Below are 10,495 nucleotides of genomic sequence, written 5' to 3' on the forward strand. Positions count from 1 at the left end.
TTGTCTTAAAACAAGACAACGGCTTACATGAAAAATAAGACACTTTACCACCTATATAAACCCCAGCCAGCGATTTTAACTGTATTAAGCCCCACAATAGTGGCATACCCCTTTAAGAGTTTGACTGAAGCATTTGAAGCATTCTAAATGTACAGTATGCAGTACAGCACACAGTATTTGACCTTGGTATTTGAAAATGTCTGGTTACGGCCCTGTGACTAAGTCGTAGTGCATTACTAAAGGCCCTGTGTTATGTCATATAGTATTGTTGTACTATGGTACTTAACTTTTCAATGACTAACGTGCCACTGGAGGTACGACGTGAATTAACGGGTTGAACTTTGTCACACTCCTACTGCCTTTACCTTTATCCACACGAGGTAACCCGTCTCGGTCCGTGTATATTTTGGTAATTGGATTTTCTGTTTTTGAATGGGAATTAAAAAACAAAAAACGACTGGTTTATTTGATTTTCGTTTTAAAGCCCAAAACCAACAATTGAAAAACGCAGCATTTTTCTTTCATTTTCATTTTTTAATTACACTTTAAAAAATGAAATTCAAAGTCAACACAAACGGAAAAACGGACCAAAACCAAGCATTATTCATTTTTCTCGCACCGGAAGTCAGACAGGAGCACATGTCAATGGTCCAACCGGGACTGAAGAAGGCCTAGCATAGCATCGACGACTACAGCAGGAGTTGGAGAAATATGGATCAAGTTCAGTACAATTTATTCAGGAAGAGTAAGCGGGTAAGCTTGCGTGAAGAGGACATGACGGTCTTCAAGTTGAGCAGGATCTTCCAGGTAAGTAAACTACCACCAATACTACGAATAATTATATGCCTAATGATAGTAATATCAGAGCCTCTAGCCTAGCCTACTGTGTTCGCCATGGTAGCTCTTTTTTCATCTCAAGTAGAAATAATTAAAAGTTTTGGCCAGTTAGTTCGGATCGCTACCCTCATCACATTGAATAAATGGTTTTGAAAAACGTGTGATGCCGCTAATATTAGGCCTAGTTGGCTAATTGTATTTGACTTTTGTGTTTTTAGGTCTCCGTTGACAGTCTGTACCTTACAGACGACGCTAATGTGGCGATATTTGCCAGCGATTCGTCAGGAATGTTCAGCTCACTGGACCTGTGTCCAAGGGGGCATTATGAAGTTCACGGGGAGGACGATGTCGCCGCCCCAGGATCAAGTACGGGGCAACGCTTTGCCTTCTCAAGGCCTCCGACTAGTAGTACAGTGACCAGTGGCTCACTGCTGGGTGCCGCTGCTCTCCCCAGAGCCTCAAACAAAACGTTTCAAAGGTAACTTTTAAGTCACCTATGAAATGATAAGCTTACTGTAGCCTATAATAGGTTGTACACAAGCACCATTACCCATGCTTTTGTTTGTAGACTAGATACCTCTGATCTTGTTATTGTTGACATAAGTGGCCTAGTGGAAAAAGGCATGTAATTGTATTGAAGTAGGCTACTGAGCACTTGAATTCTTCTACCAATAGGCCTACATTCCAAAACCATTGGTTTGTTTATGTTTCCCTTTTATGTCTTGTGTGATATGCCCTATCTTGCCATGCGGTCTGACATATTCCGTGGGAATTTGGTTTGTGTTTAATTTTGAAACCTGTCTCTCACCTGTTTTGATTACCCCTCCCTGTGTATTTAAACCATCTGTTTCCCCTGGGTCTTCATTGGCCCGGCTTACTTATCATTTCTACTTGTTTAATTTATCCAGATCCGTGTACCTTGCTGAGGCACTTAGCGGCAAGCTCAGTGTGAGCAGGATGGTCATGGTGAGATTTTCGGAAGCTGAGGCCTCTCTTCAGGGGATCGCTGCCAAAGTGAAGGAAGCCATTGGGAGTGCGGAGAATTTGATTTTGACGGATTCTCAGGGGAATGCTATTGTGGAATCGGAGGGAACAACAGGTGGGTAACATACATTATGCTTGTCTGTTTGGAGTTTGTGCTTTTGATTTTGAATGAGTGATCCACTTCAACTGAAATGTTTTCTCCTGGCCTCCACTCCTACTCCAAGGGTCACCTTATTGGAGACAAAATGCCAGAAAAGTTCTTGCTGTCCCAGAAAAAGACTTCACAGACCTGCAGGGCACCAAGAGGAGGAGAATGAGGTAGGCTCATTTACACTGAACTCTGCTCCTTTTTGTTGCTTTATTTTTTCTGTTAGATTAATCGGTAACACTTTCTATGAAGCCCATATCTATAGCGCATTATGAGCGCATTTATAACAAATTATAATGCACATTATAATTACACACAACGCATTACGACTACACTGATGATGTTTCATGATGCTTTATGTTAACAGTAATGAATAACCATGCATCTAGCTTATAACACTTTATAAAACCAAGGGTATTATGAGTGCTCATGACTGGATATAAACTACAGGCGGCCTGATGGGGCTTACAGTACATTATGATGCATTATAGATGTGCATTATACAGTGCATTATAGATGCATCCATATGAACTTCACTTTACTTAGAGCACACATTGACAACTTATGATCTCACATGAAATATTATAGCATCGTATGAGACCTTATGACAGTTTATCATCCAGGTCTGTGCATAGAGGGGTATAGGTACTCAAAATGTACTAAGGCCCATCAGGCAGCCTATAGTTTATAGCCAGTCATGAGCACTCATGACACCCTTGGATTTATAAAGCATTATAAGCTAGATTCTTAGTTATTCATAACTGTTAATATATAAAGCATCTTGAAGCATTATGAGTGTAGTCATAATACGTTGTAAGTAATTATAATGTGCGTTATAATTTGTTACAAATGCGCTTACAATGTTGGCTTTAAGTAAAGTGTTACCTATTAATCTTTACTTCTCTTTTCAGACAATTTTGCCATTGCCATCTTCGTATAGGCCACACCATACATTGGGTTTGCATTCCCTTATACCCTGTCTGCCACTAATAAACAAAGCCCCCCTTAAGGGTGCACCGTGTAACATTTTTTCCAACAATAGACATTGCAAGACGTGCTGTCCTTTGGTCATACTAGTAAATATTGGTTTATTATTCAGTAATATTCATGAAAAGATCAAAATTGGCAATAGTCAGCACAGTTTAAATGAGCAGCATAGTTGCAATACCTATTCTGGCCACAATCTTACACATTACACCTTTTGAAGTATGAAATCCTGCCAAATACACTTCCTAAATGGCTGCTCTATTTTATAAATCAAATGCTTTTTTTGCAAAGGTCAAGCTTCTACCCCGCCATCATCAATCCTGCTCACCATATCAAGTACATATCTAACCTCTATTTTTTGTGTGTGTTATATCCTCTGTGAAACAGCCGGAAAAACGAAGAGGTTGGAGGCATTGCCGAGGTCACAGAAAAAATTGAAGAGCTGGTTCTTGCATCACAGAGTCTCCCGGATGTTACATCTGCAATCAGGGAGCTCACCGATCTGGCTGCAGTTAAAAGACTGACCCTGACTCAATCACAGCTACCGGCCATTAAGCATGGGTTCTCTTGTGCTTTTTGCTTGAGTAAGTACCCAATGGATCTATTTTATATGGTGTGTGCCACAATTTCATTAACAAATAAACACTTGTGTTTTATAGTATCTAACCAATGTTTGCTGTGTGCCAGCCACTTTATTTTTGTGATGTACAGTAACAGATATTCTTATAATTAACAAAGTTGTTACATAATGCACATCCAATACACCAAGAACATTTAACCGAAGACACATGCATTAATTGACAAGTCTTTCTCATTTTGTGTTTTAGAGTTGATGACCGAGCCAATCTTCACGCAGTGTTGCCAAACCCTCATTGGCTGCAAAACTTGTGTGGAGGAGTGGCATAGGAACTCCGACACCTGTGCAAAATGTAGGGGAAGTGTTGAAGGAGACAGCATGTTTGAAGTTAAGGGCCTATCTGAGGCACTGTCTGTCCTGAGGTCTCTTTTTGAAGAGGAGTAATATAAGTATTTTTATTTTGTTTACAGAGTAGCGAGTGTTTTTACGTTGTTTTTATTTTGTTTACAGAGTACTGAGTGTTTGTTGTTTTTATTTTGTTTTATTCTTTTTACGTGGGTCAGAGTTCATACGCCCACTGCCACTAATTCCACTCTTTTACATTCTTGTATTTTTTACAAATCTCAACCCAAATGTTTACACATTGCGCTGAGTTGTGGTAATGAGAAAGAGAAGCGCCTCTTTGTATGGTGTGAAATCATTGTTGACTGCTCTAGACAACAGTTCAGAAATGTCAGAATATTGTTCTGCAAACTGTTTCTCAGCCATTAGTTTGTCTTCTTCTGTTAAAAATGGATCTACTCCAAAGGTAGATTGTGGTGTTAGGGTGGATCCCAGCTGCTGTCTGTAAAGTTCTGCTGCTTCAGCTGAGTGAGGCAACAGCTCCTGTGGGATTTTTTTGGGACACCCACTGCCAGCCAAGTCGTTTGGTGTTCCTTTTCCTGTAAAATAAAGATACTGTTGACATTGAGACTTACTGTATGTGTGTCTGTTTTTATTCTGTTCTAATTCTTCTGATGTTTGCAATACTGGTTATTTTACCTGGAATACGGTGAGCATTCCAAGACTCCACCACTCTTGTAACACCAATCTGGCACAGCTGACCAGTCAGGCAGGACACGCAGTATTTGACAAGACTGTCATCCATGTCAAGCAATTCCTGGTCCACCAACTGCAGAAGGGCTTTCTTCAGGGGGTAGTTGACACGGCTATTTATCTCTGGCCAGATTCGTTCAACTGTGTGATTCTGAATATGAGGAAAAAAACATTAATTTATTCCAATGGTCAAATGAAAAAATGTCTTTTACACTACATTTTGCAGACTTCTCTACAGTAAGTGTGTTGGAAAGCATTGCAATTCTGAAAAATAAGACTGTGCTGTTAAAACAAATTATTGTTTTGAAATAAACAATAACACATATTAACAAATAATTTCAACAGGGACAGCCACAGTGTGTGTTGGTGCAGCAACTATAGAACATACTGAACTGTACCCTTGTGGATGGAGTTTGCAAGTAAGGTCTTCTCTCTTGAGTGTAGCGATGAGGTGACAGCAGCTCCTGAATGAAGAGCGTCAAATAAAACTCCTTCCCGTGGTCCACGCGAACCTGGTCCCACATCCCATTAGCTAGTATTGCAGGCCTATTGGATGAAAAAGTTGGTTTTAATTTGTGCAAAGCTTTTCATATGTAACCATTCAAAATCATTCTTTTAAAAATGTAAATGATTCGGCTATAAAGTAGGCTAACTGTTACGCTGACAGCATATTGTCACATTCGCTTATGGATACTATTTCCAGTGGCAGTATAAGAGCCTGTCAGTTATAGGGGACTACAGCTTTTCTTTGTAGGACATCCAAAATCACAGTCTACATATCGCAATCTTGATATCATATTGATATTCGCCAGCATCGGGCTTGGCTCATATAAATGATTGAATACTGTTATATGTGCACAAACTACACAATGTTACCTGAAAACATCTTCATAGATGGTAAGGTTATTTTTTATGGCCATGGTGGAGTGACCAACAATCTTTTTGCTATAGCCGTAAATGGCTACAACATGTGTAACCCCAAACATTTGCAACTTTTCATTCTGGTCCAGATGAATCTTCTGTCCCATGTAGTCTGCTTGGTATGGTATGGGGTTGAGGTTGCGAGCACCCTAAAAGAAGACAAAAATAATGTGACAAAACATAGGCTTCAACATTATCCTCAACAGATCCAGCACAGCTACACCTAACCTTAGGCTAGCCTACTTGAGTCAGTTTCATGCTTGGCTATTTTAACTTACAGGCTCAGTTTGGATGTGGCCAATAGGACTCGTTGGACTCTTTTTAGCCCATGAATTATTTTGCTATTGAATAACCTTGAGAGAGGATGATCCATGTTCAGTTTTAGGGCCATTGGCCCACCCCAGGGAAAGGATGCTGATGTTAGGTATAATATATGGCCACTGGGTGGCAGCATGGGGTTGCGCATTGGAGGGAGGCAGGATGACCTTACACTTCGGGGCTATCCTATGCTAACTATAATCATTGATCCATGAATTGATTTCTCATCAGCTTCATCTACAAGTGTATGTCTTAGTAATTGCGATGGTTATAAAGTAGCCTTGGAACACAGAAGTGCGCCAGTAGATAAGTGACACACCGCTACCTCAAACATCTTGAATTTGTATAGCCTACCTGGCGTCTTGCTTCATTGTAAGGTCGGTGTATAGTTCTAAGCACTGATCCTATACGAGTCTCTGCAGCATGTAGGCCTACCCCTTTCACGGCGAGGTACCCCTTCATCATCCTTCTGCCAAATGTTGGTCCCGTCTAGAAACAACAAATGACCTGCTTTCACCATACCAATCGAAATAAATTGCTTTGCACATGCACATAGGCCCATCAAAGACGAGTGCAGTTTTCATACCTCGGCTATGGCTTTTGCCACCTCCAACTCCAGATGTTCCTCGGGCAACCCCCTCAAGTTTACGCAGTTGTCAGCACAGTACTTTCGCACATTCCGGGCTGAAAATCCTCTTCCGCCCCCACTTTCCACTGAAATGCGCGCAGAGATTTCTGACGATGACAGGCCTTGTTTAGCCAATTCTAGAATAATTTCTGAGTAGGGCTCCAAAGACATTATTATCGCTTTATTCGCGCTTTATTGCAGTCTGAATGGCAACTTCCGGTGCGAGGATAATGAATAATGCTTGGTTTTGGTCCGTTTTTCCGTTTGTGTTGACTTTGAATTTCATTTTTTAAAGTGTAGGCCTAATTAAAAAATGAAAATGAAAGAAAAATGCTGCGTTTTTCAATTGTTGGTTTGGGGCTTTAAAACGAAAATCAAATAAACCAGTCGTTTTTTGTTTTTTAATTCCCATTCAAAAACAGAAAATCCAATTACCAAAATATACACGGACCCCGTCTCTAGCCAGATATGTGTGTTTCCGCTCAGTTTTGCAAGCCACACTTACAGTAGATCTCAGTGGAATTTCATATTTGCTCATCTTCCACAACTTCAAGAGGTTTATACCAAACAGGATCACGGGATTAGATGCGATGTAACCAAAAGGTGAGGGGGAAAAAAGTGAAAAATGAAAAATGAGTGAAAAATGTTGTCTGAAATGTTGTTTCAGAAAACAATGGTGGCTTGCATGGAGTCACGTTTTGAAATCTTAAAGTAGCAAGTCATTTAAAATGTAAAGTCAAGAGAAGTAGGCCTACTTTTTTCAATCACGTGTAAGGACTTTTGATAAAACCATGCCTTTGGAGAGCTAATCGTACGGCCATAGTACCAGATGAATGTTTCTGGACCAAGGTGGAGTCACATTCATCTGGCGACATCCAGCGAGAGCCAGATTACACATTATTCACAAAGCCATTATTCACAAGGGCATTATTCACAACACAATGGCTGTTTCCCAATATACAGTGTTCTAGCCTTGCTAGGACATGAAACGCCCAGTGAGTGGATACTTTGCGGAGTTCACAAAAGAGTATCCAATCACTGGGTGTTTCACATCCAAGCAAGGCTAGAACACTGGACATTGGGAAATGGTGAATGTTTTATGTACACTAGAAGACTGGTAGTCAGATGCACTCATCCAATCAGTTTCCACCTTTAATAGAAACAGGAAGTGAGGTCAGCAGAGCACATTACAGCACATTTGACTTGCTAGCACAGTCATACAGAGTAGAAAGAAGGAGTGGCACCAGGCATACTTAGTAAAATAATTGTCATAGAAAGGAACCTGAAAAGAGGATGCTTGTTGTATAAATATGTACAAGCACTTTATAGAAAACGAGAATCATTTGAATTTATCCATGTATTTTTTTAAAGGTTTGATTCTAGTCTATCAGAGCTGAAGAAAAAAAACAGCAACGTAAATTGTAAATTCAATAGAAAGCTATCTAGATCAAGTAACCAAATGTGGATGGAGTTTTCTAGAGCTTAAACACTGAGATATCAGTAACAAAGTAAGCAAAAACATCTGCAGTATATCATATTTTCTCAATAACTGAGGGGTCCTGGAGAGAAGAGTCTGTCGATGTTATCTACACTCACATGCTAGGTCCTCCACAAAATAAACTTTTTTTGTCAATCTGAATACAATCCTCTTCATGTGGGCATCAGGGTTCCTTCAGGGGTCAGACAGTATCCAAGTCTTTTTAAAAAAAGAAAAGAAACATGCATCGTCTCCTTCATCATCCCATCCCTACACACACTGTTGACGGATCACCTCACAGTGCGAAGATGTGTGTGTGTGTGCTCATCTGTATGCATGCATGTGTGTGTTTTAATCTTCCTCTCAGCATGAGCCATTGTAGGTGGCTCAAGACGACAATCATCGCCCATCCACCACAACCATCCTCATCACCACCACCACCATCATCATCATCATCACACACACCCTACACACAACTCAAACACACACATTGGCTACACGAGTTCGCTAGAGGTGTTGCGAGTCATTGCAGTCGCCACAGGCGCGGGATGCCTGGTGCCCGCTCTCCGTGCCGCCCGGTGTGGGTGGCCGGCCGGCCAGCCCGCGCTCACAAGATGGCACAGAAGAACTTCTTCTCCCTGAAGGGGTTCTCGGAGGCAGGCACGGGGGAGAGGAGCGGGTCCTCCTTGGCATGGGCCTCGCAGTATGACATCAGGTCTGCTGCCGCTTTGGACACCTGTAATATAGACAGAAATGACATAATTTTGCACCAGAACAGAGTTTATACATTTATACATTTCCAATCGTATACAAACATAACTTCACGAGTTTGTCCTTGTGTGCTTGGTGTACAATATGCATGTTTGGCATGTTAGCTGGCCTCGGTCCTGGGATGCTTTAAACGAAGCTCATGCAGGATGAGATTCAGCCCCCCCCCCCCTCAATGTGTATATAGAAAGTGTAGGTTTTCTAGTGAAATGGAGGAGTATGAGGAGATGGTGGGACAATTCGGGAAGCCTTCGTATATGACAGGTGACAGAGGGAAAGAGGGATTTAAATATGCGTGAAGGCGGGAGCAAGTAATGACGGCTGTTAATCACTCACAGATTTCCTCCAGAACTGCGTTTATACACAACATTAATTATAAACACACAGACATCCATAGAACAGGAAAGGCTGTGAGGAACTAGTTTGACTTTCATCCGATGTCTCCTGTCCGCCCCCCTTCTCACCTTTATTCTGTCGATGTTGGCCTCCATCTTGAGCTGCTCCACCAGCTTGCGGGCCTGGGCAATGCTGGCTGTGTTGTTCGTCGCCATGGAGACGGTGATGATATTAGACCCCGTTCACAGAGAATGCTCTGCAGGTGAAAGAAAGAAAGAAATAAAGAAAGAAAGAAAGAAAGAAAACAAAAGATGAGTAAAAAGAGGTTTACAACAAAGTGACAATACTACCCAAATCCTACACATCCTGGTATTGTTTTTCAGAATCCTCATTTGTCTGTGTAGGACATGTGCACTTGAATGCGTATGAAATGAGCAAGAGAAGTTACGCCACAGGGGGGGGGCACCTCGGATGGCAGTCACTCCTGTTTATGACACCTCTTGATGCCAAGAGGGAGAGAGGGCCAACCCACCTGGGCAGAGCTTCGATGAAAATTCAGGCTGGGCATTTTTATTTTTTATTTCCATCAGGCATTGAGAGAGACAACAAAGCATTTGACAAAATTTTAGTCATCTTATATGAGTTATTTTGACCGTAAAAGCAAAAATGCTGTAGCACCATGAGGACTGATACCACTGATGGAAGGCTCAGGCCAAAAAGTCAATCACTGTCCACCGGGCCAATGCCCTGTATGCCATATTGCCAGTCCAGCCATGCATCTGTTTTTGATCCTGTGTCTTCCACTCTGGCTGTAACAGCTACTGTAAAAGCCTAGCTGATTAGATTGACAACTTAGTCATGACACATCCTCAACTTTAGAGATGGAGTGACAAAGACTGTCTGTAAAATGAGCTGTATATTCATTACGTCACATCACAAAAAAAGTTTTATATTAAAGGGGTCCCAGCAGAAAAAGTTTGGGAACCACTGGTGTATGTGTGTTGATTTCTGCTGTGAGCACAAGCCTGGTCTATCAGCACACACCCTAAAGACAATCCTTTCACATACTGTATCTGCTAAGCCATCTTAAGCGCTAAATACAAATCCTGCGACAAATTAACTGATAGGCCAAAAATGACTTGAGGACACCAAAGAAACACAAAGGCAACTTAACAACAAATTGGGTATCAGCTCTTAAGTGTTTTTGAAAGATGATTTACGACGGAAATAAATCAGATAGAAAATGTAAACAATATTGTATGCCAATGCATTTAAGTGGATTTAGGATGGAATAAAATGAAATAAATATACTTTTTTGAAGATTCTAATGCTAGAAGCCAAGGATCCTTTGATATTTGAAGTTGGAAATGCACAACAATATCCGTTTCCATAAATGCATAATGCAAAACCCATAAAGTA

At 41.1% G+C, this 10,495-nt stretch overlaps 3 protein-coding genes across 3 annotated transcripts in view; 1 reads left to right on the forward strand and 2 right to left on the reverse strand.

Moving 5' to 3' along the window:
• Nucleotides 1-774: 774 nt before the first annotated feature.
• Nucleotides 775-4,051, forward strand: LOC134469879 (uncharacterized). The gene is made up of 6 exons (XM_063223903.1): nt 775-807; nt 1,056-1,315; nt 1,746-1,936; nt 2,046-2,139; nt 3,344-3,540; nt 4,044-4,051. Exons 1-6 carry the CDS (start codon nt 775-777, stop codon nt 4,049-4,051), a joined length of 783 nt encoding a protein of 260 aa, XP_063079973.1.
• Nucleotides 3,803-6,540, reverse strand: LOC134470177 (uncharacterized). The gene is made up of 6 exons (XM_063224204.1): nt 6,454-6,540; nt 6,222-6,356; nt 5,505-5,698; nt 5,027-5,174; nt 4,575-4,779; nt 3,803-4,474 (listed from the first exon to the last, which is right to left on the reverse strand). Exons 2-6 carry the CDS (start codon nt 6,330-6,332, stop codon nt 4,170-4,172), a joined length of 963 nt encoding a protein of 320 aa, XP_063080274.1. The 5' UTR covers nt 6,333-6,356; nt 6,454-6,540; the 3' UTR covers nt 3,803-4,169.
• Nucleotides 6,541-7,602: 1,062 nt separating this feature from the next.
• The window catches only part of gng2 (guanine nucleotide binding protein (G protein), gamma 2), a 25,195-nt gene continuing 22,302 nt past the window's right edge, over nt 7,603-10,495 (reverse strand). The window contains exons 3-4 of the mRNA XM_063224205.1: nt 9,205-9,332; nt 7,603-8,708 (exon numbers count right to left, since the gene is read on the reverse strand). Of these exons, the coding sequence (XP_063080275.1) occupies nt 8,580-8,708; nt 9,205-9,291 (216 nt within the window). The 5' untranslated portion in view covers nt 9,292-9,332 and the 3' untranslated portion in view covers nt 7,603-8,579. The remainder of the gene's footprint in view (nt 8,709-9,204; nt 9,333-10,495) is intronic.

The sequence above is a fragment of the Engraulis encrasicolus genome, chromosome 19 (assembly GCF_034702125.1).
Source record: "Engraulis encrasicolus isolate BLACKSEA-1 chromosome 19, IST_EnEncr_1.0, whole genome shotgun sequence".
In the NCBI taxonomy this organism is placed as follows: domain Eukaryota; kingdom Metazoa; phylum Chordata; class Actinopteri; order Clupeiformes; family Engraulidae; genus Engraulis; species Engraulis encrasicolus.